Genomic DNA, 25,556 nt, shown 5'->3' with positions numbered 1-25,556 from the left:
TGATCTCTTCACCTACATCCTGATAAACACTCTGGCTGCTCCACACCCTCCACCAGACAGCACAGAGCAGTACAGGAACCTTTACCAGTACTTTTCCAGCTGCACTGGCTGCCAGTCCATTTCCGGGCCCAATTCAAAGTGCTGGTATTAACATTCAAAGCCCTTAATGGCTTGGGGCCAGGTTATCTGAAGGATCGCCTCCCCCCATATGTGCCTGCCCAGACCTTAAGATCATCCTCAGTGGCCCTTCTCCGGGAGCCCCCGCCAAAGGATGTGAGGCGGGTGGCTACCCAGAAGATGGCCTTTTCTGCTGTGGCACCCTGGCTGTGGAATGAGCTTCCTAGTGAGGTTCGCCTGGCACCTACATTGTATTCTTTCCGGTGCCAGGTGAAGACCTTTTTATTTTCCCAGGCATTTTAGCATTTTAGCTTTCTAGATGTTTAGCTTTGGTGTTTTAAATCTGTATTTTAAATTACTGCACAGCTGCTAGGTCTTATTCTGGTTTTACTCTGATTGTATTGTTATACTGTGGTTTTAATGTTTTATATATTTTATATTGTTTTATTGTGTGCTCCTTCGTTTTAATTTTTGTGAACTGCCCAAAGAGCTTCGGCTATTGGGCGGTATAGAAATGAAATAAATAAATAAATAAAATAAAACCTACTGGGAGGTGGATGAATATCGGTTCCCTTTTTTTGACTCAGAAAAAAATATAAATTGACAGCTGCTGTGGTTGTTAAGGCTAGCCTTCCACAATCTGGTGCCCTCCAAATGTTTCAGACTACAACTCCCAGGATTCCTGACCATTGGTCATGTTGACTGGGGATGATGGGAGTGTAAGGAATTTAAAATGCCAACACAAAGGTTTTTTTAAGGCAAGAATCATATTAAGCATTCCAAGGAGGCCTAACTTAAAAGACTGCTTTCTGAACAAAAGTTGCTCTTGGCCTATTATTGGCAGCTTTTGAGTTTTGCTTGACCTGGGGAAAAGAGACTGTAACAAGAAAAATTCTTGCTCGGGTTCATAAGGCCTCAAACAAGGCAAAACCACAGGGACAAAGTTTGGAAATTTCTACCAAACTGTAGAAGTAAACAAGGCATCAGCAGATATGAATAAATATGAAGAGGTGGGATTAAAAGACTACAGTAGCCAATGAGAGTACAGTAAGCAATCCCATCACATATCATGTTCAAGTATAAAAGTAAAGGGAAGATACGGGATGGGGTTGCTCTGGGCAGGGGGTAACCTCTGCTAGCAGAAAGCTGTGTTAGTAATGCATGCATATGCTTTGTCTTGTTTTCTTTTCCTGTTCTAAACTTTGTCAATAAGTACCACAGTATTATTTTCTTTCTGTAATTGTCTTAAATATATTTGTTTTCGTTAGGAAATGTTTTAAAATATAATCTATGAGCATCTATTTATAAAGTAACTGTGTTGTCTATATGACTCAGTACTTCTAAAGCACTAAAAACTAGCCACATCTCGCTGAACCCAAGCCAGATATAGACAGGAAGTAAGGGCCTGTCACTCATAAGCACAACATCTGATTAATTAGATTTATTATCCTTACATTTTCCCCTTACAGGAGTTGAGGCCCACATCATCTGGAGGGCACCAGGCTGGGGAAAGCTGGTGTAAGGGTTGGACTTCAACCTGGGTTCAAATTCCCACTCAGCCATGGAGGTCACCGATTAACCTTGGCCCAATTATTCTCTCTGAGACTAACCTACCAAGCAAGGTGGTGGTGGTTGTGCAGGTGAACTACGGCAACTCACATCTGCGTATGCCACCCTGAGTTTAATGGAAGAAGAGTGGGATGCAAGTGTATTATTCATGATAATATGAAATGATGAAGAGCTAGTGTAAATGCAGCCTAATCTAGGGGAAGGGAAATCCACATCTACCAAAAACCATGTTTTACTGTGTCCTTTGCTGTCCCACTTTGGTGGCCAGCTGGTATTCATGACAGCATCCTTGGCTGAGCAAAGAGGGCGGATGTAAGAACAGCTGGCTCCAGGAATGCCCCCCCCCCTTGAGGTTAAAGGAGCCCTGGATGGCTTTACCTCCCAGCTCCAGACAAGGACTTGTGAGCTTCTGGGACTTACAGAACGTTGAGGGTGTTGGTTGGAAAGAGGGAAAGGGGAAATGGAGGGGGGTGGGAATTCGCCCGCTCACGCCACTAACAGCTTATAGTAAATATTCTGGGGACTCAAGGTTGGAGGGAGGCACACCGTGACGCTAAATACTTCTCCTCCTTGCACTACACAAGCAGGGGAAAAGACTTGGCTTTCTCGGTCTCCAGAAACATCCCCCCTCAATAAAGCCTGGAACTTTCGGTGCTTTATAGGGAAGGTTTCAGATGGGTGAGAAAGAAAAACGGTTTCCCCCCACCCACTCCCCAAAGAACACGACGAAGCTCCTGTCAGGCTGAGGGGGCACTGCAACAGTTTACCACATTTATTCACAAAGTACCTATGAGTGCACTAGGCGCTACGCGAATTATTTAAAAACCCGACAACACGCACACAAGTATCTGCCCACGGCTACCATCTGAACAAGCAAGACACAGAAGGTATAGGCAGTGGGAGGGGAAAAGAGTAATTTCCTCCCCCTTTCTGCAATTTCCACAGGATGTACGAACTTATGTGCTCCATCCCCATAGAAAAGGACTTGAAGATCACATTCTATGACTTCGATATTTTCCCCCCTGATGACATCATCGGTGACACCAACATTGACCTGGAGAACCGGCTCCTGTCCCGCTACGGAGCCAACTGTGGGCTGCCACAGTCTTACTGCGTGTAAGTAAGAAGGAGTTGATCGGGGGCATGACTTTTGGGCCTGCACAGGCAGCTGCCTTGGATAGTTCATGGTCAGTTTTGCTGCAGCTGCTGACAGTTCAAACCAGGGATCATGGATACCCTCACAAAATGGTTGCCATGGGAAGTGGGGCTTGCCCATTCATAAAATGGCTCCTGTAGCAGGCATGGCCAGTCACAAAACACTCATTTTCCGGAAGGCAAACTGGTGAGACATTGAGCCTTTCTACACAAGGCTTTTATTGTGTACTCGTGATTGCTCACTCATGGTAGTTTGTGGGTCCTTTACATGACACTATCATCCTCCAGGACCTCTTCCGTGCTTTGTGACCATTATCGTGGTTTTTTTCCTTAACGAGGAAAGTGTGGTATTTTTTCTCAATGGCCTCTATAACGCCATAGAAATCTTGTGCAATTGTACAATTCCAGTATAACACAGCACCACCTAGTGGGTGTATAAAGGAACATATAGAAAGGCAGAGAAAATAAAACCCCGGGAAAAAGCACGTGTGATCTTAATCCCGCAAAGAATCCGGAAGCAGAAGCCTCAGTAAAGTGGTGGGTTAAAAGCGTCATGTAGAAAAGCCCTAAAAGAAAAGTAACCTGCCCAAGAAACTAAGTACAAGCAGAGATAGGGTCTGAGCTCTGAAACACAAAATGACTCTTTATAAAGATGGCACTGGAGGGCAGCACTTCACTTTGCAGCAAGCCAGCCTCCTGTCAGGGTTGGATCTGAGCCCATGGAGTCCCAGAGCAGCTCTGACTCTGAGGAAGAGTTACAGTCTGTAGGAGAGGAACCTGCTCGTCTTTCATAAGCGCAGCTGGAGGGGGAGCGCCCCCCTGCTCACATTCCTGGGAGCGACAGTGACCCTGGCATGGAGAGGGAGGGACAACTTGAGCTTCTAGATGTGAGGCGCAGGAGCAGAGACAAGCGGGAGGTTGCGGGTGCCAAGAGGAGGCGCTTAGCCCACTTGGCACGACGACAACAGCTGTGCCCCGATGCCCGACAGGAAAGTGGGGGAGTCTCCCTTCCTACTCCTTAAGTTCAGAGACTTGCCGTGCTTTTCTGCAAACGGAGGCCAACTGACTTTCTGAAGCTTAGGCTCCCCTGGCAGGCTGCTCTTTTGAGTTTTCCACTTAGCCACAGGCAATTAGCATCTGTAAGAGTCATTAGGTTAAATAGAAATAAAGGCTTGGAAAAGAGCCGTTTTGTCTGTGTGTTGATTCTGGCTACTTGAGGATTTCAGAAGGCGGCAAGGGTGCTCCTGACACCTCCCAGCTAAAAAATAATTAATTGGAAGTATCTCAAGAAACAAAGATCAGGAGGGGGCAAAGTGCCTAGGCTCAAGGGCACCAGGAGAGGTATCCATGGGCACATTAGTGCCCACAGGTACCACGTAGGAGACCCCAGGTTTAACGCTGTTTTTACCGCCACAAAGCAGATGCATCTACTGTGAGATCTCAAAGTATGTTTTCCGCAGGGCTGCCGACCATGAGGGTGTCTCCATCAGCGATTTACTCCAAGACAGCTGGAGGTTGTTAGGGATAGATGACATCATGGCCATCCAGCAGCCACCTTGGAGCTTATCAAAGATAAATCAAATTTCCTGAGACTGCTTAAAATCCAATTCTTTTCCGCAAGTCGGACGCTCCCTGGTATAGTTGCTGTGTGCCCCAACCCCCGCATTGACCTTGGGTATGCTAGCCTTGCCCAGGGGTGTGCCTTTCACCGGGATCCTGGTCAAGGGGGGTTCCCTCCCATTGTGTTGAATGAGGCTTGCCCTCTGAATAACCAGAGAACCCCCTCAACTGACATGGCACAACGCGATCTCAAGGCTCCGATTCTCCTTTGTTTGGTTTATTGCCTTAGGAAGAAACTACTTCAACCCTTCCTTATAGAGATCCTGTGGGTTTTCGTCTTTGTGTTTACTGCTCTCTTTCCCAGCACAAGCATATGTGTCTCCTCGGAAGTAACTCCCATTGTGTTCAGTGAGGCTTGCTCCTGAAATGCAGGTGCATCTACACTTTCAGGAGAAAGGGGGGGGAGGGGGAAGCTTCTCTTACTGGTTGAGCAGCCCCTGCCAGGCAGATGACGTTCACTCCAACCCCAACCCCCACCAGGAAGTATGTTCTGTGAAGCAATTTTTACTGTTGCGGAGAACCTGCTCGTGGAGCCCTGCACGGTCCACATCGCAGCAAAGCTGATTCTTTTTTTTTTTAATCCGGTATTCCTCCATTAGCTTCTCCTTCCATTGCCATGCAAACAGATCCCAGGTCTCATCTGTATGAGGCTTTTTGTTCTTGGAATAAATGCCTTTATCTTGGAAAGAAATTACTTTGGGGGCCATAATCCTTGCATCTGCCAATTTATTGTGCAAAAGTGTGTGCTTCTGGCACAAAATTCAGGACCCTGCAAAATTCAGCTTTCATTAAAATGTAATAAGTTTCTTGACCTTATGGCTGTGGTGAGGTCAGGGCCTAGTGATATCTCATACACCAGAGGGGCCTGAGCAGAGGGAGAAGAAGCAGAACAAGTTACGCAAAGCAAGTTAATAAATCTGCACAAAATTAACATGTTTTGTTCCGAGTGCAGAATCTGGGGCCTGCAGGGGAATTTGAAATATTTCTAGGCAACAGGGCATAAATATTCTTGCCCTACAGAATTTGTGAGGCTTATACAAAATCAAATAACAAAGCTTTTCCTGGACTGTTCCACTTTGGGGGCTGTAGGTGGGAGTTCTTGATTGCAGGTTTCGGTGCTTCCCCACAGATCACCCTGCACTAGAAAACTAGCACATCACGCAGAGGGGCTCTAGCCTAGCTTTCTCCTGGTTTTCCACATTCAGGTTGCTTTCAGACATGCAAGACTGTGCTGCCTGCAACCCACCGTGGTATGGTCCAGGAGAAACAATCCCACTCTGATGGTGCTCCTTGTAAACTCCACTTGACCCTGTGATCCCTTCTCCCTCACACAGTTCTGGTCCCAGTCAGTGGCGAGATCAGCTTCTTCCCAGTGAGCTCCTGGAGAATTATGCTCGAACCAAAAACTTGACTCAGCCTGAGATTCATGAAGACGGAAGCAGAGCCCTTTTCAGGGGCAGGACTTACCAGCTGTCTGACTTTGGTGAGTTGGGAAAATATTCCCATGGAGTGGGGGCAGAGCGAGGCGGCCGCCTCAGGCAACAGATGCTGGGGGGCAGCAAGCCACAGCAAAGAGCTGCAGGACAGAGCTGTGTGTGCCACGCAGCACCCCCTAAGCTGGCCTGCGGCCCTCAGTGGAGGAAGGTGATCCCTCCATCCCTTAACCGATGTCGAAGTACAATTTAAGTGTCAGTCTGGATGTCTTCTGTATGTGGAGTGGTGAAGGGAGCCACCTTGCCCCTCACCTCAGGAAGCAAAATGTCCTGTGCTGGCCCTGAGTAGGTGGGGAAAAGAAACGTGGCCTCCCCTGAACGTGCACCTTGTAGTATTTGCAAGATTATAAAATGAACCACAGAGCGTGACTTAGAAGGAACAAACTTTATTTAGCAGTGTGCTGCTACCCAACTATGTACAAATCTGAAAGTCGTCAGATACTCCTTAGCTTCCTTTCCCTGCCGGTCTCACCCAGAACTAATTCCCCCCATACAGCCATTTTTAAATCACTTTAGTTCCTACTCACATTACACGCCTGTCCCTCAATGGGGTACAGAGTTGGCACCACAATCAGTCACCTGATGAGGCTCGCACTCTTGACGGGGGGCCCACAACTGACCCCTGGAACCTCCTGGCTCTGCTGGTCCTCCTCCTTGGTTGCCCACAGGCCAACCTGGTGCCTTGCAGATGTTTTGGACTCCAACTCCTATCAGACCCAGTCAGCATGGCCCATGGTCAGGAATGCTGGGAGTTTTAGTTCAAAGCATCTGGAGGGCACGAGGTTGGGGGATTCTGGAGTAGGTAGCTATGGCAACAGGGTGGGCTAGCAGTCCACTAGCAGACTAACCACCTCCTCGGATTGGCCCTCCAGTCAAACAAGTTGCTGACCAGGGCTAGAGAGAGTTGCTGACCAGGGGTAGAGAGAGTTGCTGACCAGGGGTAGAAAGAGTGAGCCCTTTCTCTGTGTGGTGTCCTCCCCACCCACACCAGATCTGGAGGCAACATGAAACCTCAGGTGGCAAATGCTGGGTGCCGTTAAGGGCAGCAAAGTGGGAGACTGACCAGATCTTGCCCATGGGGCACAATCTACCAGGACGTTCTCCAGCACAAACCCTTTGAAATCTATGGAGCTCTTCAAGAACATTGTAGTAAGAAAAAATGCAAAGAAAATGATGCCTAATCAAAGTCATTCTGCAAACTTCACTATTTTACAGGTTGCAGAATTCAGATTGCCTTGCTGCAGAATGGTTGGTTTAGATTTTTTTTTTTTAATGCCAGAGGATACTCTGCCTTGCTTGCAAGTCTCAAACTCCTGGGATCCCTTTGGCAGGCTTCCATATAACTCGATTCTGCTGGCTTTGGCTTCCCCCTTTCAGAGACCAAAGGGGCTTTGCATGGCTACCTGGGGCCTGCAAAAGAGCGTTTGGCCCTCCACCTCCTCCGCACCTGTGAGTTGGTGCCCGAACACATCGAGACGCGCACCCTGTACAACGCTGTCCATCCTGGGATTGAGCAGGTAACTCTCTCACCAGAACCTCGTGTTTTCAGTAAACACTCAACGGTTGCTGGATGAGAAGCCTCAACTTTTAGAGGCACGTGATTAGGAGAGAAATCCCATCAGTTGCCCCTTTAGTTTGGCCTCCCCTTATTTATTTATCCTATATACTAATAGCAAATTCATTCTCTGAGTGTGGACTCTTATGTTGCCAAAGTGGCAATCTCTGCACAGAAAAGGGGATGGAGCAGCAGGCTTTGGGGAATCCTGATGTTTGCAGACGTGCAAAACATCTTCAGGGGGAAAAAAACAATGGTGAGGGGGGCAGGGGCCACACACATTACAGTTATTTTATTTGCTTGGCTTTTTTTGTTACATTTATATCTGCCTTTTCCTCAGTGGAGCCCAAGGCGGCATACATGATCCTCCTCTTCTCCATTTTATCCTCACAACAACCCTGTGAGGTAGGTTAGACTGAGAGTCAGTGGCTGGGCTTACACAGTCTGGATTGTTTCCCCCACCCCCACTGCGTTTCCTTAATTGCACCTGGCGTTTCCTGCTCATGCACCTGGTGTCGCAGGTTGCCGTGTTGTCCGAACCTGGCGGCAGGGTGGGTTCTAACCCACCCCAACTCCTACTACAAGCCATGGGTTGTGGAGTGGGTTAGAAACAACCCCGGCCATACCACATGCGGGGTTTGGGCAACACAGCAACCCGCAACGTGGGTAATTGAGCAAATGGCAGGCATGAACAGGGGTGGGGGAAACAACCCATACTGCGTAGTTTCCCCTGCTGATCATGCAAACCTGGCCAGTGATGGGCCCAAAGCGAGCTTTATGGCCAAGTGGGGACTAGAACCCAGATCTCCCAGTCCTAGTCCAACATTCTAACCACGACACCGCACTGGTTCTGCTGTTCTCATGGTTGTTGCCATGGGCTGCCGGTATATTGGGCGTTAGCATCATATTATGACAGTTGCTGCTGCTTGAAATCTGCACTTTATTGCTCTACCACTTTACTGTTACCTTGTTTCAGCATTTATTGCCTTAGTATTTTATTTTATTGTAGCTTTAGTTTCATTGCCTCTACATTTTAGGGTCCTATCCAATTGCACTTTGGGTTACTTCTTGTGAGGAGGAGCATCTGAAGGTCTAGCTGATCTCTATATTTAGTCTTCTGTGTTTCATTCTGGTCTTCTGTGTTCACTTTATTCAACTGGCAGTATACGTGCCTTGGCAGTGAGGCCTTTGGGAGGGGAGGACAGGGCGCACCTTTTCCTGCAGTCATGGGCGGGGGGGGGGGTATGGTGCTGGGCAGTGGAGGTTGGCGGCTCCGATGTCATGGGACGGTGAATCCACTCCGGGTTTCAGTCAGAACTCTAAAGGAGCTGTCCGGGGTGCTTGTTCAGCACCTTGGATAGCTCCTTTGGAGTTCTGACTGAAAACCAGAGTGGATGCACCACCCCACTGACATCAGAGCCACCAGCCTCCACTGGTGCTGGGGGTTGGCTATCCTGGATGGAGGATGCTCAACCTGTGCTGGCTGGGGTTGCCCTCCCCGTGAAGGAGCAGGTTTGTAGCTTGCGGTGTCCTCCTGGAGCCATCATTGTCATTTGAGGCTCAGGTGGCCTCAAGGGCACAAAGTGCCTTTTGCCAGCTTAGGTGGGTGGCCCACCTACACCCCTATCTGGAGAGGGATAACCTGGTTTCAGTAGTCTATGCGCTGACCTCCAAATTAGATTACTGCAATGTGCTCCACATGGGGCTGCATTTGAAGACTGTTTGGAAGCTGCAGTTTGCACAAAATGAAGCGCCGGATTGATAACAGGGACCTGATGGTCGGAGGATATAACATCAGTTTGTGGCCCACTTGCACTGTACATTTGCCTGTATATTTCTGAACCCAATTCAACATGAATAGTTTTGACCCATAAAGCCTTACACAGCTTGGGTCCACAGTACCTAACCGAGGGCCTCTCTCATTGTGAACCTACCCATACACTACAATCAACATCTGAGGCCCTCCCCTGAGTGCCTCCTTCCCACTGGTGGCCCCCATTTGTGGAACGCTCTTCACTCCAAGGTCTGCCTGACACCAAGGTTGTCAACTTTTCTGTGCCAGTTTAGGACTTTCCTCTACTGCCAGGCACTTGATGGAGCCTTTAATGTCAGTAGTTTCATCAGGTCCCAGTATTTATTGTAACTGTTTGATTGCTGTTTTAAATTCTTTTCAAATGTTGTATGTTGAAGATTTTATATTATGTTTTTATTATGTTGTATTTTGGGTTGCAATTAGGGATGAACAGACTGCCCATTAGGGATGGACGGACGCCGCACAGTTTGGGTCTTCTGGGTACCCAGCGAGCCACTGACACAGCTCATGCACCCTGGACCCATGCTTGAGCTCTCCCCTGCTCGCCAAGCTGCTTGCACTCACGCTGGACCCATCCGCGAGTGCTGTGCTTGCCATTTTGCAAAAGAAAATGGCGATCGTGAATATGCACACATCGAGTCTTACACAAAATGGTGCCATGAGTGGCCGATATACACAAGAATACAGGCATAAATGGCCGGTTTAGCAAGCATGGGGTGGACTCAAGCAAGGGCTTGGTGGGCACGACTTGGGGGCATGGGCGGGGGGGAGTCCACTGGACTCCCGGACCCAATCAGATGCCCACGGAAAGAGCAGTGACACATCCAAGACCTGTGCCTATGCTAGTCCTTCCCTCAACCAGAGGATTTGGGGTTGCCCTGTCAGCTTGCCCTCTGGTCCTGTGGTGCTGCTTTTGAATGCCAGGTCAGTCCATAATAAACAATCTGTTATCTATAAAGATGGTGGATGGATTGGGAGGAATGGATCTTTCCCAGTGTTGCCCACCCAGGTATGCAGTGCAGCACCAATGTCAGCAAGAGGGCTGAGAAGGTGTTATCATCTATAACTGGGATGGGGAATCTCAGGCCCATAGGCCACATACGTTCCTCCAGGTTACCCAGGAGGCCACGCCCCTTCCCCTGGCACCACCCCCTTTTCCCAAACCACCAATTATTTGTGCAGCATTTACCTCATTCTGAAAAGTTGAAGTGCCTCTCCTAAAACTTAGTTACTGGCAGGAAGAGCTTTATGCTAAAATATGCTGGTATTTTTTGTATTTTGGCCCCCACCCTCTTTGGCTTTGGCCCCACCTAGTACTGTAATGTGGTCCCCCGAGAGCTTCTCCAAAATTAAATTCAACCCTTGGGCTAAAAGACTTTCAACCAGCCTGATCTTTAAGGATTCTGTCTCCCTCATCAGGAGACCAGCTCAGTTGAGCACTTGGTTGAGCACTGGTTATCTGGGACTAAGTTGTGCCAGATAAGCTAGGCTGTTGGGGGAGAGAAACAGAATGCACTCCTTCCCTTGGGTTTGGCCTGAAATTAGTTCCCAAACTCCAAAATAAAGAACAACGTTTATTACAAACAAGACAAGATGAGAAGGGAGACAAAGCAGGCACAAAAACAAAATGCAAAGCTGACTAACCCAAGCAACTGGAGTTCCTTTGGAGAGACGGCATAAGTTCCCACCATCCCCTTTACAAAAACTGTACTTCTTCATTTATATCCCCTGGACAAAGGAGGAGCAGGGAGACTACCCAGTTAGCTCTTCCAACAGGTGCAAAGCACAAATGACGCCAATTACCCCTGCTGGGGATAAGACAAGATAAGATAAGACTGGAAAGAGGCTGCTTAAAAGAGAATGACCGTGACAGACTCAGCCAGACAAAATATCACTAAGAGCTTCTCCACATGGAGCTTATATCGTGCAATCAAGGTTGGTTGCTCACAGAAGTTTGCAGGTCCTTTACATGATGTTGTCAACCTCCAGGGCCCCTCCTGCAATTTATGACCTTTATCCCGCTTTTTAAAAGATTGGAGATAACATGATAAGGGACATTAATCTGATCTATCAGCTGCATGTAATGATGGTGTTGTGCTATAATCACAGCACCATCTAGTGGCTATAAAATGAAACATACAGAAACATATAGAACTTGCCAAAAAAATGAAGTCCTCAATTCAAAGCACATGTCCACCTGTGTAAAGGAGCTGATCTTAATCCCACAATGAATCCAGAAGCAGAAAGCCCCCGTAAGGATGTGGGATTTCAGCTTTGTGTGATGAATCCCTAAGAGCTTTACATCCTTCCAGATCCTCATCCGAAGCAGTTGCCCCAGCCAAAGAATGCCCCCAATTAGGGGGAAATAGATGCTGAGAGATAGCTCAGCATTACAATGCTTGTCTTTGTGATGCCAGGACAGTCTTTGCAGCCAGTTGTTGAATGTCCTTAGTTTATGCTGGTGGAGATGGGGTAAAATGGGAGCTGCCTTAATTGGAAGCAGGGCAGAATCGGAGGAAAAGGCCAACTCAGCCGCCTGACCTGCAGGTCTGCCGTGGTGTAAATTGCTTTATAAATCTTGTGCCTCTCTCCTGTTCAGGGTAAAGTGCAGATGTGGGTCGACATCTTCCCAGAAAGCTTAGGTGAGCCGGGACCCCCTTTTGACATCACCCCAAGGAATCCCAAGAGGTAGGTGCAACACACACACATTTTTTGACAACACATTTTCTGTAAGGTTGAGTGAAAATGCTGGGGATGCTGTATGAGCCACCCCATCCCCTGCCCCACCCAGAGAGAGAAAGAACATGGCAAACTGCTGCACACCAGGTTAAACTAGTTGTCCATCTTATCCTAGGATTGTCTGCTCCGACTGGTAGCTGTTCTCTGGGGTCTTGGCACAAAAGGGTCTTTCCCATCCAAAGAGGGAGGAGTGATTCTTTTAACTGGAGATACCAGTTAAATTGAGCCTGGGGCCTTCTGAATACAAAGCACATACTGGGATACAGTCCCTCCCCATGTATGCCCATAGGATGCCCTGTACACTGTGATCTCAACAACAAAGAGTCTTGCTGCACCTTAAAAACACATTTATTGTGACTTGGGCTTTCATGGACTGCAAGCCACTTTGTCAGATGCACAAATTTGTTATCCTGAGTTACAAGCACACACAGGGGTGGCCAGGGGGTGGAAGTCTAAACAGTGAGCTCAGGGGGAAATGAAATGCAGTGTTCGTGCCACAAAAACGCGTTATTCTTTAATAAGCGTGCATTATTCTTTAACGTGCCACAAGACTCTTGCTTGTTTTGTTGCAGTAGACTAACACGGCTACTCCTCTGGAAATGGTGTTATCAACGTTTCGTTCACAACACAATCAAGGGGAATATACTTCTTTGCACAGGCGCATGGCGTGTAGGCTGTACTTCACCCTCTGAGATATTGGAATCCTCTTCCTCTGCCCCACAAGCATGCATAGAACAGCATGTGTCAGCTGAGGTGTGCATGCGTAAGCAAGCCCCCTGCCACAAAAAAGGTAGATGGGTTGCACGAGATGCAATATATGTGCACACATGAGCTCACACAGAGCATTCTATGTGCGGTGCTGGGTAGAGCTCAGTGGCAAAGCAGCAGCTTAAGGTGGTTCAATCCCAGTTAAAGAATTTCAAGTAATAGGGCTGGGAAGCACCATTGGCTAAGACCAGTGGAGGCTGGTGACTCCAACGTCAGTGGGGTGGTAAATCCGTTCCAGGTTTCATTCAGAGCCAGAAAGAACTGTAAAGGAGCTCTCCATGGCGTGAAGTTCCTTTAGAGTTCTGACTGAAACCTAGAGCAGATGCTCTGCCCCACTGACATCGGAGCCACCAGCCTCCACTGGCTAAAACCTTGAAGAGCTTGATATACTGTAAGGGAACATCGTCATATCCCAGGCGGAGCCTGAGGACTTATGGCTACACCCACAGTACACACCAGGGATCTTACGTTAATTGGTCCTTTTTGCTCAAGGGAGAAGTACAGAAAGTTTCCATGTGCTACAAAATACCTTGCAGGCCTGCTCTCTGCTTAAATACAGCAAGGTAGGTATCTCCTAAAAGGGTAGGCAGAAGGTGGATCTCCAGATGCTTTGGACTTCAACTCCCATAAGCCCCTGCTAGTATGGCTATAGTCAGATATGGTGGGAGTTGAAGTCCAAAACATCTGGAGATCCACCTTCTGCCCACCCCTGTCTTAAAGTATCCACTGGCCACTAGACCCTCCTGTTCCTCTTTTCACTAGATACGAACTTCGCTGCATCATCTGGAACACCAAAGACGTGGATCTGGAGGACACCAACATTTTTGGAGACAGGATGAGTGACATCTATGTGAAAGGGTACGTGGCAAATGAGAGAGGGGGTGAATCACAGCCCTCTGCTAAGATGGGGCTATGGTGGCAAGTTACTGACGACTGAGCATTATCCTCACTGGGCAGTCATATATGCACATGGGTGTAAAGCAAAACAATCATAAGCAGTGGGCTGCAATGAAATGCAAAAAGTACAGTCTGTGACAATTCTATTCAATTTATGTATTAAATTTATAAATCACACTTTCTGCATACCAGGCACCTGGGACAATGTACAATAACAGTAACATAAAAACATAACATCATAAAAACAAGAAATACAGGAGCAAAAGCCATTCCGTACGATAAAATTTGAGAGTGGCATTAACTGAAGAGCAACATAAAACATTACACAATGGAACAGAACAGTCTTTACTGCCTTTCTAAAGCAAATGGGCCAATCCCATCTTTCTCAGGAGACAGTTCCACAATCAGGGTGCTGCTACCAAAAAGGCCCTATGTTGTATAGCCTCAGTGCTCAGCCTAGCTTCTCTATGTGGTGGAACATATAACCGGGCTTCCAATTATGCTTGCAAATTATGGGTAGGTTCATATAGAAAGAGGCAGTCCTTCAGATCTCCTGAGCACTTTAGATGTAGGGAGTTGTAAGCCCTCTAAATGTTTTGGCCTACAGCTCCCATGATCCCTCACCATTGGCCAGGCAGGGCTGGCTAGGGCTGATGTGAGTTTTAGGCCAAAATATCTGGAGGCCGCAAGTTGCCCACCCCTGATTTAGAACTTGGTAGCTCAAAGCCAGCACCTTAAATCGTGCCCAGAAACAAAATGGAAGCCAATGAAGTTGATCCAAGACTAATATAACGTGCTTAACAAAACACACTTCTGACAAAAGTCTGGCTGCTGTATTTTGTACTAGGTGTAGTTTCCCAACACTTTTCAGTGGCAGCCCCACCTAGTGCATGTTACAGTAATCTAAACAAAGGTGATTAAGGCAGGAACTGCTGTGGCCAGGTCTCCCTTCTCCCCAAATTAAATGAGAATTAAGAGACTATTCACTTAATGGTCACAGTAATTGGCGATAACACTATCATCTGATTACCGTTTATAATAGGTTTTTTATTTTATGTTATATTGTAGTTCATTCCTATACCATCTTTGGGCCAAAACACTAGAACAGCCCACAGGAGTATAAGGAGAAATATGTTTATCATGCCTTCCCCAAAGAAATCTTATTGGGGTACACATTTCAAACTGTCTTAGTTTTACACGGTTTTTGCTCTCTGCAACTTGTGTTTTTATGCTGCCTTTTATTGTTTTTATTGTCACTGAATTTTAATGTGTTTCTTGTCGTGTGCAGTATTGATAGGACAGCCTATAAATACTGTTACTGAATAATAAATAGACCTGCACATCGCCCAGCATTCAAGTGGCAGCACCAAGGTCCCAGAGGGACATCGAGGGCCTGCCCTGGGGGTAGATTATATACCTCAGCATTGAGGGCAAGGAGAGGTGGTTGCTTCATTCCATCTTGCATGAGAGTAGTGGAGGAACATGGTCATCTATCTCAAACCTCGCAGCAGAGCTGCATAAGGAGGCCTTCCCCAACCTAGTGCCCTCCTCATCTGTTGAACTACAACTCCCAGTATCCCCCAGTCAGCACCAAGGGGTGAAAAAGCTGGCATAATGCAACATTCAAAGCTGATGTATCCAAGTTGCCCCCAGAATCTGGGTTGGGGCGAAAAAGTATCTCTGAGCAATTCCAGCATCTCCTTTGCACTGGTCCCAGGTGGCTGGACGGCCTGGAAGAGGACAAGCAGAAGACAGACATCCATTACAGGTCTCTGGCAGGTGAAGGCAACTTCAACTGGCGCTTTGTGTTTAACATGGAGTACCTGCCCATGGAGCAGGTCTGCGTCCACACCAAGAAGGTGGGTGGAACTGACGCTGCTAACGTTGGTCACCAGTTCCCAGTTCCTTTTTCATTCTTTTTATTATATATTCGTTTTATTTGATATGAGGATCAAAACATACAGAAGTTAAAACAAACACTCCATATGAGAAATATATTTCTGTAAAATACAATGCATGTATGCCAGGCAAAATAGTAACCTTTCATCTGGGGCTTAACCATTCAAATGGATGATGACAAAAGCGTGCTTTTGCATACACAGCTACCGGCTCCATATTTCGTTAATTAATGTGGTCAAATGCATTTGGAGACTTACAGCACACCATCCATTTTACCAATAAAAGAGTATCCCACCATTTTTCCAGCTGTTTTCATTTCAAAGATATTTCCTTATGTTTCCATTGGTGAGCATAAACCAGTCCAGCAACCACAAGTACACTGAATACTATCTCATTTTTTGTTCTATGAACTAAATCTGGTATAAAGGATCCATAGATAGATTAATGTTAGAAAAAGTCAATATTGCTTGTGCAATCATTTCCTAAAATACTTGAGCTTTGTAACACACCCACCACAGGTAGAACAAGTTTGCTCTCTTTTTGGCACAGTACCAGCAGTTAAAATTCCCCATTTCATAGATCTTACTTAAGTGGCAAGTTATTAAATGCCGCTGTGTTGCCATTTGTATTATAAAGTTGTCTCTTAATGTTGAACTCTCAGTAAAATGAGTTCCAGGTCCAAATTTCTGGAGAAATCCGTTTTGTAAATCCTTTCCCCAATTTTCTTGATAATATTTTACCTGTGCAGTATTAATGTATAATAATATATTTTTAAAACTCTTTGAGACTGGATACAGAGTCCATTTTTCATAATTGGGTGGATTCTTTGTAAACTGCCAGATAGCTCTGGCTATTGGGCAGTACAGAAATGTAATTAATTAAATGAATGAGTGAATGATTTCTGAGAAATGTAGACATACCATTTCCTGTCAAGATGAATTTAAATAGGGGCAACTGCAGTTATGAGAGGTGTTGGCTTTGTTTTTTTTCAGAGATGTGTAGATATCAGTATATTTTATATTTTTCCCATAAAATAAAAATTTCCAGCTTGTCTATAGTAGGGATGTCAAAGAAATCCACAATGGATTCAAATGAGTTCGGATTTCTATGAATCCAATTCCACAGTGGACAGACTTTTCCCAAGTAGCACAGACTCCATGGACTTGCAAACGGTTTTTTGTGTGTGTTTTTTTACGGGGGGGGGGGATTTGTGCAAGCCTGCACTTGCACTAATGTGCACTAGCATTTGCAAATGCAAGCAAAATTCTTGTACATTCCTAAAAAAAATTAAAAAGACCAGCCTCAGTTTTATTGGCATTCTGTTTTTTAAAGAATAATTTTAATATCATCTTTCATTCTTTTATCTTTTGTTTATTTTATCTCTTCTTGTTCACTGCTCTGGAATCTGTTTAGATGTGGAGCGGCAGACCAATGTTGAAAATAAATAAATAAGGGAGCAACCCTACCGGGATAGGCGGCCGCCTCCAAACTCAGAGGCAACCGCCTATCCAATGCAGGGCAGGAGAAGCACGGAGAGGATCGCCCCCTCTGCACTTCAGCTGCCCTGCATTTGCGGCTAGACAGCTGATTTCAGCTGTTTAGCTGCAAGAAGGCGGAGCGGGGGAGGAGGCTGCTGGACAACACATAGGATGTGTCGTGCCAGCATTTCTGACTTCCCCACCCCGGAACGCCCCCAGGAACGCCCCGTTTCCACTGCTCTGCACTCCTCTTCCGAGCGCAGAGCTCCCACGCTGCCTACAAGGCAGTGTGTGTGTTAGGGGGGAGGTTGGTTCTCAGGGAATTGACCTTGGAGCACGGGCTCCGAGGTTGATTCCTGGGAACCAATGTATCCTATGGCCATCTAACTGCTGACTAGCAGCCATAGGATTGTGCCCTAAATAAGTAAAAATCTGATTCCATCAGTGAGTGGACGATGGAACAAAAGATGCCCAACAATCTACAAAACACCGATGGAATGGATTTCTAAAAATCTGTCCATCCCTCGTGTATAGTGATTTAAATCTGGATCTTTAAGAACTGAAAAAAAATGGGGAGATCGAATGTGAAATCTTGCTGTGGTAATTGTCCCATGTGGGCAATAACATATTAATAATTAAATGTTGAAACATTTAAAAGGACTCCCTTCTTTGTTATCCAGATGATGGAGCGCAAAGGGATTTGACAGAAGGCTTGTTCAATTTTTTTAATTACTGGGTCACCTTAATCTTTTAGCCAATCCATTATCCAGACAAGTTTAGCACCATGATAATGAAGAAGTAAATTGATAATCCCACATGTTCCATTAGACCATGGGTCTTTTGTCATTGTTAAGCTTAGTCTAGATTTTTTAGCAGCCCATATAAAACCATTAAGTTTTTGTTGCCACTCTTTCAACAATTTCTCAGATAGTAAATATAAACTTTGATAGGCTTTTCAAGCTTATAAGTTAACATAATACTTCAAAAACACAGCTTAAACTTGATGCATGTACATTTTACTTGAGCATACCAGTTGACCTTCAGCACTTAACCTGTGGCAGCACCATCGTCCTTAGTTAATCTTGCACAATGAGAATAGGTTATTTCCTTTGCTTTGACCTGGAATTGCTCCCTACCTGTTTCAGCAGTAGGCTTCCCCCCAGCCCCAAAGTACATTTCATTGCACATTTCAAAAAACCACAGAAGGCATTTTCATTTCCTTTCTCCATGCCAGCCATCATTTTTATAAATCTGTCATATCTTTCCAGGATAGCATATCCCTGCCATTGTTTTTATGCCAAACTAAATAAAATGGATATTGACCCATTCTGCACAAGGAATACAATTCATTCCCATGAGCACTGTAATTGCTCTTTATCTGTTCACCCTCCACCTGTGTTAGACTACAACTCCCATTGTCCCCAGCCAGTGTGATAGGAGTTGTAGTCCAACACATCTGGAGAGCCCCAAGTTGGGGAAGGCTGCCATGGGATATTTGTCCAATTTCTCTCCCAACTTCTGTGGAAAGGAGGTTTTCAGGGTGCTGCTGCCACCTAGTGTCTGTTGAATACCTTACAGCACGCTCCTCTCTGAAAAAGAGCACAGCTGCTATTACACGCTGTGCTGGGATTGGGAATCCCTAAGGACCTTGGCCAGCAACTAGTCCTGAGCAGGTGCATAGACTGAACTGAGCAAAGGCTGAAGGACCGACAGCATTGGTGCATTTCCACAAGAAGCATCACAGATCAAGGGTTGTCACCAGTGGAGGCGATAGCTCTTTAGAGTTCTGACTGGTTCTGACTGAAACTTGGAGCAGGTTCACCACCCCACTGACATAAGAGCCATGAGCCTCCACTGGTTGTCACCTCGTTCCCAATGTGAATATCAACTCAGGCACTGGTAGAACTCTTCCCTTATCACACCACCACTCCCAGACATGGGCAGAGGGCACCTGGAAAGCAGTGGCGGTGCATCCTTAAGGGAGGTGGCTTGAGACTGGGGGTTATGTTGAAGGCCAGATTTAAGCCCCCTTGCTCCCCACACCTCCCTGGGGCACTGCTGCCTCTCTGTACCCCTAAAAGCATCTCTCTCTCTCTCTCTCACACACACACACACACACACACACACACAAAGCGTTAGAGTTAGGGATGTTGGAGAAATCTGCAACAGAACCAAATGAGTTTGGATTTTCATGAATCCGACCTGCAGATTCCGCAGTGGACCGGCTTTTCCCCTGTTGAGTGGATTCCGCCAACTTGCATACTGATCTTCTAACTTTCCCAAATTTTGTCATAGAAAAATACACAAAATTAAAACAAAAACAAAAGGCGTGCATTTCCCCACATAGGCTAAAGTGGGAAAATGCACATTTGGGGAAATTTGTGCACTGTCACACATGCGCATTTGTGCACATTCAGAAACAAAACAAAAATCCGATTCTGTTAATGGGCAGGCGACAGAATGAAAGGTGCCTGACAGTCCGCAAAACACAGACGGAATGGATCTAACACAATCCATACATCCCTAGTTAGAGGAGTAGTTGGTGCAACTATAACACATGCACACTTGGGAAGCCTTTGGGGCACCTCTCCCCCAGATGCTTTCAGGCAGAGAGGGGACGTCCGTTTCATTCTTTGCTTCAGAGCTTTATATTAAGCAGAAGGAGGGGAAGCAGAAGAGGTGCCAAGACTGGTTCTCTCCCTGCCCCCAGCTACGCTCACTGCCTGGTGCTGCCCCCACCCCATTATAAGCAGCCAGCAGGCACCATCTTTAGCTGCAGGAGTAGGTCCGAAGCACCACAGTCCAGGAGGTGCCCCCTGAAGGTGGCGCAGTGGCGGCGATGTTCTGGCTCCTCCTCCTAGCCTGATACTGGCAAAAGGACGTGCAGCACCAGCTGGCTGAGGAAAGCTGCAGCCCCGCAGCACGCCCTTTTGCATTAACTTTTTTCTTTCTTAACTTTGGAGTAACAGCGATCTGAACCAACCAGATGCTCCTTAGGTGGGCTAATACAGATCTTGACGGGCTAGTATATTTTGCGGGCTTCTTTGCAAGGTTGGTCTGACCAACATTTCTGCAGTGATAGAATTGGAAAGGGAAGGCCCTTCATGCCTCTTCTTCATTCTTTAATTCACAGCATTTTTACCCAGCCCTTCACCCAAAAATGGTGGCTTACAAAGGTGGCTTACAAAGAAATAACACACACCCTGCCCACAGACTAACACTCTAAAAGACATGACACAAATGACATAAAAGGAAAGGGAATGCGGAGGGAGGAGGAAAAAAGCAAACTCAGGCACTAGATTCTTAGCTGAAAAGCTGCAGCACTCCCATTTCAGCTGTCTTTTTTCCATCATCTTTGCAGCAACATTTCTGGAGCCTGGATGAGACCATGCAGAAAGTGCCCCCCAAGCTCATCATCCAGATCTGGGATAACGACAAGTTCTCAGCTGACGATTTTCTAGGTAAGAAGAGTCCTGAAGGGATGTTTGCCTTGAGGTGGTACAAAATGACGGGGGCTTTTTCTGGTTCCTCTGCACAAGATTTTTCTTTCTCCCCTGCCCCCTGCTTTTTTTTTTTTTTTTGTCCTGTGTGGAAAACAATAACTTCCACTTTATGCACCACGCAAATTTGTCTCCACCATTTGGTTTTGACACTTCCTTTCAAACATTTCCATAAATATTTCCAAAGGCATATTTCCATGTCCACGTTGATCTGCAGATGACACCACTCATGCAACTGTAGTACACATGCATCCAAGACAGCAGGCACATGAAGAGCCCACTCGAACATGTTTGATGCCCATGGGTTGGGTTTAAGGCAGTGGTTTGCAACTTACACTAGAATTGGGCGGGGGGGGGGCTTGGAAATGAATGCCCCCCAGGGTGTCCCCTTGAGCCAGAAGAGGCAGCACGTGCAAACCAAGAATCTTCTCACCTTGGCTCTGATCTTCTTGGGCATGGTGTGCGATGGCTGGAGCCATGCTGGGCCCTTTGCTGTTCTTGTGGTCACATCAAATGCCCGACCTCACCATCCCCTGGAACGGCGCCTGCTTCCTACCTTACAGGAGCCCTCTGGCCTGCATGGTGTAGGATTCTCATACACACCCGCAGTTCAACCAGGCTGCCAGGCAGGCTTATTTGGGGCTCACCGTAACCCCTTGTGAACTCAGCACATGTTCTAGAACAGCCTTTCCCAACCTTCCCCAGCCCTCCAGATGTGCTTGACTACAACTCCCAGCATGCCCCAGTCAGCATGGCTGGCTGGGATGATGGGAGTTGTAGTACAACACGTACAGAGGGCACCGGGTTGGGGAAGGCTGCCCCAGAACATGATGTCTGTCCCTCCCCCCCCCCGCCCCCTGAAGCAGCTGTGCACAGCGGAAGGAGGCTGAGGATCTCAATCCACTTGCAGGCAATCTGGAAATGAACTTGCTCAAGATTCCACGACCTGCCAAACGGCCCCGCGACTGCACTGTCAAGATGCTGCTGGAGGACAGTGCTGCCGCCGCCGCCTCTCCTTTTCACCGCCACGAAGAGAAGCACATCTCCCTGTTTGTGCAAAAGAATATGAGGGGCTGGTGGCCCTGCATCGTCTTCGAGAAAGACAAGCCGCGGGTGTCGGTAGGTAAAGAGAAGGCTCGGGCTGAGCAGGCCGGGCCTACCCCGTCTGGCTGGTGCGATGCATTTGGGGGCTTTGGACTAGGGGGCAGAGTGAGGAGCTAGAGGGGCAGGGAACTCATCTCACTTTGTGACCATCCAAGCTCTGTCTTTATTGTTATAGTTTCCCCCACTCCTCTCTTTTCTTAACATCTCCTTTCTTAACATTTTATTGCAAAATTTTCCAGATATGCCAGGGGTGTGGAGCAGGGATGTTGGAGAAATCCACAACGGAACCAAATGAGTTCGGATTTTCATGAATCCGACCCGTGGATTCCGCAGCAAAGTGGCTCTCCCCCTGTCAGGTGGATTCTGCGAACTTGCGGATTGATTTTCTAATGTTAGGGAATTTTGCACAAATTTCATCATAGAAAAATACACAAAATAAACCCAGTGAAAAATGCGCATTTCCCCCATAGGCCAAAACATGAAAACATGCATTTTGGGGAATTTGCGCATTTTCGCACGTGAAAAATAGTGCAGTTGCGAATATGCGCAAATTCAGAAACAGAAAACTCCAATTTCATGGGTGGGCAGATGACAGAACAAGAGGTGCCTGACAATCCATGAAACACAGACGGAATGGATTTACACCATCGGCACATCCCTAATGTGGAGCCAACAGCCCAGGGGCATCATCTGGCCTGCCAGGATCCCCAGTCCAGCCTGCAGATCCATGGGTTCCCCCAGGGGGTGAGGCCCGACTGGGTCTGAGAGCGGTGATGTCTGTGGGGATGCAGGTGGCAGGGGACTCAGCTGATGCTGGGAAGAGTGGCCACTCAGGGGGCCCCCAGATGGCCACCTTGAGAATGACCGGTGATGGGGCAGCAGCAGACACGGCCAGCCTTGGCACCTGGGGCCACTGGGTCTGACACTGCTCACCGAAGGATTGTTTCTTACTTATTTTTAAAAACTTTTTATAGTCAGGGCAGCTGGATGGCCACATACAGGATTTCTGATGCTCAACAAAATGATGCTTAGTCCCAGTTAAATATGGTAGCATCAGGGCAGCAGAAGGTAAACTCCATTTTATTCCTGTAGTCAGGATGGTGCTTTGATTTGAGTTTAAAATGGGAAACTGTACGTTCTCAGAGTAGGGATGTCTGTTGCAGGGAAATCCAGCCCTTTTGGGGCCCAGCAGATTCTCATGGAGCCCGTGACTTGGCTTGCATTTGCAAGGCCAGCTGGGGGTGTGTTCCCAAAATCCAGGAACTTGGGGGGGGGGGCTGGCATTAAAAGCAATTTGCATAAATTGCAGCCACAGTTTGAGCAAATTATGTACATTTCAGCCTCAATTTGTGCAAATTACTTTTTATACAATTTTTTTAAAACCCCGAAATCTGCAAGGTGGCCCAACGCGATGCAGATCAAGCTGGGCCAGCTCACGGGAAAGCGAGAGAGAGTCTGGAGGACCGATCCTACTAAAGCTCAGCGAGCTTCACTCCCTGGACAGATTCCTCTGACATCTCTAGCCCAGAGTATTTCTTTTTCTCTTTTATATCAGGGTTGGCAAACAGATTTTCTTTTTTGCTCCAACATACATAAGGAATATAGAAGCAGCTGTAACACAAGGCATCGCTGTAGAGAGGGGGGCAAGAGAAGAGAAATGTTAGTCGTGTGCTTCAGAACCGAAGTGACGCACGTGGCTTTCTAAAGGGGATCCCCTGTAAGACCATGACATCCAGCTACACTGCTGCAACCCCCAGCACCAGCACTCTTGTGTCTCCGGCTCTCTAGGGTAAGGTCGAGATGACGCTAGAGCTGCTGACCGAGGCAGAAGCGGAAGAGCGGCCAGCCGGGAAAGGAAGAGAGGAGCCAAACATGAACCCATTTCTGAAGCCGCCAGAGTGAGACTGCAGCGTCTGGGTGCCCCCCAGTACAGAAGCTGCTGGGGGGGGCACGGGGAGAGGGCCGTCCGCCCCTTGCCAGGAGAGAGCGTGCTCCCAAAGATGCAGGGGCGTGGCTGCTTCTGAGGCAGGGCAGTGCAAATTACTCACCTCCAAGCAGCCTAGCCGCCATAGGGTGGCTTGAGAGGGCCCTAGGGGGTCCTCTCCTCTGGCAGTGGGCCCTGTCAGTGGACTTACTGGGTTGTGGCGCTAGCACTCCGAGCAGGCCTGGGCAGTGGAGGATAGTGACTCTGATGTCCGTGGGGCAGTGAATCCACTCCGGGCTTCAATCAGAACCAGTCAGAACTCTGAAGGAGCTTTCCAAGGTACTTTGCGAGATTTGTTGCTTCACACCTGGGAGAGCTCCTTTAGAGTTCCGACTGGTTCTGACTGAAGCCCGGAGCGGATGCACCGCCCCACTGGCATCAGAGCCACCAGCCTCTCTTGGGGTTCGGGGGCTGCATCGAGCCATCCTTTTAGCTGCCCACAATCCCTTGGAGCCGCCTTCCCCAACCTGGCGCCGCCTGTCGTCCAACGCTTCTGGAGGGGGCCAGGTTGGGGAAGGCTGCCCTAGAGCAGCACTGTGCCAGGACCACTGTGGGATATTAAAAGGGCGGGAAGAAGATGGAAACAGTTGCCACAGATGACACCAGTTTTTTTCCCCCGGTCCTTCTCTCCCCATGACTAGGAGGCCAGAGACCTCTTTCCTGTGGTTCACAGCCCCACTGAAGAGCCTCCACTTCATTGTATGGCAGAAGAGCAAATGGAAGATCATCATTTTCCTTTGCATTGCGCTAGTGCTCTTCCTGCTTGCAACCTTCATCTACTCATCCCCGGTGAGTCTGCTGGGGACAGGATGGGAAGCTAGACTCACAAAGAGGGCCAGACACTTTGAGCTGCAGGGGCTTGTAGCACTCGGCTAAATATCTGCTACTCGTTCCAGAGAGAGAGAGACTGAGAGAGAGAGAGAATGAACACAGAGAACACATTTCTGCTATCCTTGATTGCCACCACATTCTAGCTATCTCCCTTTCATTTCTCAGGGCTACCTGGCCATGAAGTTGATCAATCCAATGAAAGGTATGAGGGCCTTATCCTTAAAACTGCCTTCAAGGAAGAACATGAAGACAGCTCCCGAATTGCCACTACCAACTCCCCAAGAAACGCCACCACCAGCTCCCCAAGAAACGCCACCACCAGCTCCCCAAGAAACTCCACCAGTGCCCAAGAGAACGCGCCCAATGCCCAAGAGAACGCTCCCAATGCCCAAGAGAACGCGCCCAACGCCCAAGGGAACGCGACCAACGCCCAAGAGAACGCGACCAACGCCCAAGAGAACGCGCCCAACGCCCAAGAGAACGCGCCCAACGCCCAAGAGAACGCGCCCAACGCCCAAGAGAACGCGACCAACTCCCAAGAGAACGCGACCAACGCCCAAGAGAATGCACCCAACTCCCAAGAGAACACCGCAAACTCCCAAGAAGTTGCTGCTGACTCCAAAGAAGCCACTGTCAACTTCCCAGAGGAAATCACCAATAACCAAGAAAAGCCACATCTAGTAATAAATTGTAGCAGAAGCTACTCAGTTATGCTGCTGTTTGTGATGTTTTGCACCAAAGGAAAAATCTCCCTTCATGCCCTGTGTTGCCTCCAAATAGTGTGCAGCCAGAATTGAGCCCCACTACTTCTAAATTGTGCATCCATTCCATGGAAGTCTCCCAATTCCCTCACCTTCCTGCCATTATAGAGGCCCTCTGATTTCAACCAAAATTTTACAGCATCAAGACTAGACAAGGCTGGCTTGTGGGGAGGCAAGAAAAGAAAGCTATCTGTGGTGAAGTGAAATGGTACTACAGGGAACTTCCTGAGTTCTGTTCCATTCCTTTCAATTAAAATAAATAAAATGAATGGC

The 25,556-nt window shown here is 47.6% G+C and overlaps 1 protein-coding gene across 1 annotated transcript in view; it reads left to right on the top strand.

The window, feature by feature from the left end:
- Positions 1–25,556, top strand: part of FER1L5 (fer-1 like family member 5) — a 110,728-nt gene extending 85,172 nt beyond the window's left edge. Inside the window, exons 44-54 of the mRNA XM_084807257.1 lie at positions 2,632–2,802; positions 5,796–5,944; positions 7,332–7,471; positions 11,922–12,010; positions 13,592–13,687; positions 15,444–15,585; positions 20,465–20,564; positions 21,514–21,722; positions 23,496–23,605; positions 24,333–24,480; positions 24,688–25,556. Of these exons, the coding sequence (XP_084663383.1) occupies positions 2,632–2,802; positions 5,796–5,944; positions 7,332–7,471; positions 11,922–12,010; positions 13,592–13,687; positions 15,444–15,585; positions 20,465–20,564; positions 21,514–21,722; positions 23,496–23,605; positions 24,333–24,480; positions 24,688–25,203 (1,870 nt within the window). The 3' untranslated portion in view covers positions 25,204–25,556. The remainder of the gene's footprint in view (positions 1–2,631; positions 2,803–5,795; positions 5,945–7,331; positions 7,472–11,921; positions 12,011–13,591; positions 13,688–15,443; positions 15,586–20,464; positions 20,565–21,513; positions 21,723–23,495; positions 23,606–24,332; positions 24,481–24,687) is intronic.

Source organism: Heloderma suspectum, chromosome 6 (genome assembly GCF_057233095.1).
Source record: "Heloderma suspectum isolate Gila_16-S chromosome 6, 16-S_ref, whole genome shotgun sequence".
Taxonomy (NCBI): domain Eukaryota; kingdom Metazoa; phylum Chordata; class Lepidosauria; order Squamata; family Helodermatidae; genus Heloderma; species Heloderma suspectum.
Note: the sequence above shows the minus strand (reverse complement) of the source record. Positions and strands in the feature narration are given on the sequence as shown.